This window comes from Monopterus albus, unplaced genomic scaffold (assembly GCF_001952655.1).
Source record: "Monopterus albus unplaced genomic scaffold, M_albus_1.0 scaffold98.1, whole genome shotgun sequence".
Lineage (NCBI taxonomy): Eukaryota > Metazoa > Chordata > Actinopteri > Synbranchiformes > Synbranchidae > Monopterus > Monopterus albus.
This window is the reverse complement of record NW_018127978.1, coordinates 1,876,015-1,880,830: the sequence shown is the minus strand read 5'-3', so window position 1 is coordinate 1,880,830 and position 4,816 is coordinate 1,876,015. Positions and strand designations below refer to the sequence as shown.

The 4,816-nt window shown below is 45.3% G+C and overlaps 1 protein-coding gene across 1 annotated transcript in view; it reads right to left on the bottom strand.

Annotated features, from left to right (window-relative positions):
- Positions 1-4,816, bottom strand: part of wdr18 (WD repeat domain 18) — a 13,998-nt gene that overhangs the window by 3,244 nt on the left and 5,938 nt on the right. The window contains exons 5-7 of the mRNA XM_020609066.1: positions 3,442-3,585; positions 2,516-2,580; positions 957-1,081 (exon numbers count right to left, since the gene is read on the bottom strand). Coding sequence (XP_020464722.1) covers positions 957-1,081; positions 2,516-2,580; positions 3,442-3,585 — 334 coding nt within the window. The remainder of the gene's footprint in view (positions 1-956; positions 1,082-2,515; positions 2,581-3,441; positions 3,586-4,816) is intronic.

Here is a 4,816-nt window from a genome sequence, read left to right as displayed (position 1 = left end):
TTGTTAGATATCAAAAAAGTCCCAGCTCACTTATTAACATTTTACTGAAACCGCCATCTTTCCTGTTTTTGAAGCAAACAAACAAACAGGACTCATTCCATGTTCCTTCAGAGCAGTCAGTCATCTTCCTTCTCGACACAGTCACATGATCACAGAGCTCACTACCATCAGACTGCTGCTCTCATTTGCATTCGGGGACATGCAGGTGAAACTTCCCTCCCTCCACCCTACAAACCAACAGAAACATCCTTCATCTGTGAAATTTCTTATCACTTTAACATTCAGTCTGATTCTTTGTGAGGAAAAGGCCTGAAAATGTGACGGAGGCGCGGGACAAGTCCGTAAGAGAAGCTAAAGAAAGAATTATCATTTCCTCAAGGTCTGTTTGACGTGAGATGGCCTTCAGCACAAAGGATTTGGTTAATTACAAAGTTCCCATCAAGATCACGGCAGGACATCCCCTCTTCATGTTGCTGTCAGCCAACATTATTATAAATGAGACGGAAAGTAAAAGCTCCTCCAGAGGTGAGGCCGCCAGGGTCAGAAGATTCATTAAACCAACAGCAGCAGAGATAACTTCAACCTCAGAGGTTAAATTCGCCTTCAACAACAGGGCCAATTTAAAACTGGTCTACTGATCTCTACTGTGTTCTGTGAGAGGTTCAAATACAGGCAGGAAAGCAATGTGGACAGCAGTTAGATGGACACAATTATCAGCAAAAAAAGGATCAGACTATAAATCTACTGATACAGAGGTTGAGACGATGAATGAACCTGGATCAATGGCTCAATAGATGAATGACCTGATGAACCTGTGATTACCAGCTTTAAATGTTTAAATCTGAAAACTTTATTAACCAAATCACAATGGAATGACTCAAATGTTGAGTTTTATAATAGCCAAACTCTGCGTTTTTACTATGAAGGAGCGAGGGGACTTCTACTGTGGAAATTACCTTTGTGGGCAAGGCAGCGGATGCTCTGTTTACTTTGGGTGTCCCAGAGTCGAACCGTCTCATCATGTGACCCAGAGAGGAGGAGAGTCCCGTCCATCGAGACCGAAAGACACATCACCAGGTTCCTGAGCAGAACCACACAGTTCAGATCACTAACAATCCTGATCTATAAACACCCACACCCCTGATCAATAAACAGAGACAACTGTGATCAAAAACCCTCAAGTGCTGACTATGCCTTGATCCAGTGAAAAGGAAACATCCGTGTCTGTGTACCACTACAAAAGCCCTTTTACACAGAGATCATGGAGAAGTACCAGCATTTTGATCCTCATTCAAGGCAGCTTTTTGAATTAAGTCCCTATAAACGGAGCGTAAACACATCAGGCCATGTACAAAGTAAACGGGCTGTTATCTGATTGATATATTAAAGCTATAAATGGAAATCGGACATTACAGTACTACATTACTTTACTACTTGCATCCAGTTTCAGGTCTGTGCGTCTGTCTGAGGGCAGGGCTAAACACACAGCTGTATTTTTGTTCCTTGTTGGGACTTTACATTGACTTGCATTCATTTCCTGTAGACTAACCCTAACACATAACCACTACTTTCCTAACACCTAACACCCACCCTAACCTTAAACCATGCTGCCACCCTAAAATTCAGCAATTTCAGTGATTCAAATCAGGCATTTCATGTATTCTTCTACAAATCACCAGTTAATTTAACCTGTTTACTACACGATTCTTGTAAAAGTGTGTTCAATTCAATTGCATTTATTGTGTAGCACCAATTTACAACAATTTTCTCAGGGCACTTTACAGTAGTCGGGTCCAGACTTCACAATGCTACAGAGGAAAACCCAACAACCCCCCCCGAGCAGCACTTGGCGACAGTGGTGAGGAAAAACTCCCTTTAAAGGAAGAAACCTCCGACAGACCCCAGCTCTTGGTGGGCGGCCTTCTGCCTCGACTGGTTGGGGTGAGTGGATAGAGGAGAGAGCATCATCTCTTTTGTGCTTCACATTGTTGATCTACCAAATCAAAGAAGTTCATTTATTCCTTATTCAACACCCCCCTGCTGTGAGTATGCACACACACTGGTCACAAACTGTGCGCGTTGTGTTGCGTGTAGCATGTAGGCTCCCTAGAGGAAAGAAGTAAAAGGTGAGTGGATACACAGCCTGTGTAGACACCGGACTGATCCAAACTGTTCTGTCAGATGTGACTGAGACTAAAGATGCTGCTGAAACTCCGGCCGCTGTCGATACTGTTCCCGTTCTACATCAACTTTCTGTATGTAGAATTGGGGGGGGTCCTCGGCTTTTGTTCTGGTCAAACGTAGTCAGTGATTTCTTCCTGGGTTGTCTGGTGTTCATTTCAATTTGTGCCAGTGAATCCTGCACAGTATCAAGGCCGATTTTTTTATCATCATGAACAAATGAGATTCTGCCGTAGAGGAGCCAGAAGACTATTTAAAATATTTACTACTGTTTTAACTTTCTATGTTGCTGCCTGCTCTTTAGTTACTGTGTTAAATGTGACTGCAGTCTCACCTGTGTCCTCTAAAGACCTGGTTTCCATCATTGTCTGGCTGGAAGGATCTGTCCCGACTGTGACTCTGTGGGGGAAACACAAACAGTTTTTGTGACAGCAGAGGTACAAACGGCGGCTCAGCATCAGTCTCCAGCTGAGGTTCTTCTTTGGCCTGTTCCTGTGTTTTTATTGGCTCCAAGACGTCTCTAAATGCTTTGATCAATTCATCTAATTACACCAATTATAGATGGTGTTTTATCAGATGAGTTGGCCATAAAAACAGAGCAAAGACGACCAACAGGAATCAATACAGAGTTGTTTCTCTGCCAGTCAATATACAAACGATCAATTCAACAACAGGAGGAGCATCAATCAGCATCAATGTACACACACACACACACACACACACACACACACACACACACACACGTCTTTTTACCGTCCAGGTTTAAAAATTGGATTGCACAGGGATGATGAAGATCATGTCACACAGGTGAGCTGCATTATGCGAGTCTTTCTAATAAACCTGCAGCTTATTACAGAAAGAGGAATAAAACTGGTATAAAGTGTTTAATGATCTTGTTACAGCTTCTGGCCTGTACTTATGAAGCCTTCATTTAAGTGGCACTGAAATTTCCCACTGCCTGAAAATACAAACATTACCTGTCAGAGAAGCTACAACACCGACTTTGTGACTGAGAGTTGTAAAACAGTGACATGCACTCGTTCTCAGCAGCAGGATTTCTCCTCACTCACAAGTGACAGTAGGACACATCCAAAATTGGGTTTTAAGTCCTGTTCTGAGGTCATAGTGAGTTTTAGTCCTGAGGTATTTTTCAGTGCGATTCCTTCATCTTTTGATGCGACAACATAGGCTGTAGGACATCATGACAGAGGACGGCAGACTGTGAGCTGTAAACAAGGGAATGTGTTGATGTAGACTCACCTGGCTGCACAGAGACACCTGGAAAATGTTCCCATCACTTCCTCCGCAGAACAAGAAGTACTCACAGGGGTCAAAGGTCACAGACATGATCTCCACATCAAAGAGGACAGACAGGAGCAGCTCACCTGAGGACAACTCCCACACCTGGACAGGACACAGACATGAAAACATCATCAGTTTGTGGTAAATTGGTGGGTGCTGTGGTTATGTGGTGCACGCGGTATCTGGCCACCACGGCACCATCATCACCATGATGTAGATTTGCATTGAGTGGCTGCACAGTCTCATCTGACAAAGGTAAAGGACAGGTAGGTGTTAAAAGACAGGGTCTCATTATTTCAATGAACAGCAGCAGCCCGGCGTCCACATGAACACCGACCTTAAACCTCTGACGTATGAACTGCCGGAGCAGTTTTCTGTGGTTTAAACACAACAACTACAATGATGTTGTTTCTGATCAGATTATTTTCTCTGTTTATCAGCAGAATATTTAAGTGTTATCTGACACAAGTGCACGTTTGCTTGTTTGGTTCACAGGAACCAGCCCAACAGGGCCACCTCAGACACCATCGCAGCTGCCTTCCACTATTCCCTTTCTCACCTGGAAAATGGAGACTCCTACATCAGGATACTCTTCATTGACTACAGCTCCGCCTTCAACACAGTTGTCCCCCACAAACTCACCCACAAACTGTCCACACTAGGTCTGCACCCCACCCTCTGTGACTGGCTCCTGGACTTTCTGACTGGCAGGCCCTAGACTGTCAGGATTGGCAATAGGACTTCAGCCAGCATTAAACACTGGCACCCCACAGGGATGTGTCCTCAGTCCCATCCTCTACACCCAGTTCACCCACGACTGTGTCGCCTCCCACAAAGAAAACATCATCCTGAAGGTCGTGGACAACACCCCAGTGATAGGTCGCATCACTGGTGGGGACGAAGCAGCCTACAGGAGGGAGTCATGGTGCAAGGACAATAATCTCAGCCTCAACACGGACAAGACGAAGGAGATGATAGTGGAAATGAGGCAAGAGAGGAGAACTCATCGGCCACTGTTCATCTGGGGGCTCGAGGTGGAGAGGGTGAGCAGCTTCAAATACCTGGGCGTCCACATCAGTGAGGACCTCACCTGGACACACAACACCACACAGCTGGTCATGAAGGCCCAACAGCGGCTGTACTTCCTGAGGAGGCTGAGGAGGTTTGGCATGTCGCCTAGGATCCTCAGCAACTTCTACAGCTGCATCACTGAGAGCATCTTGACCAGCTGCATCACTGTCTGGTATGGCAGCACTACTGCTATGGACCACAAGCGCCTGCAGAGAGTGGTAAAGACTGTGGAGAAGATCACCAGGACTCCACTGCCCTCTCT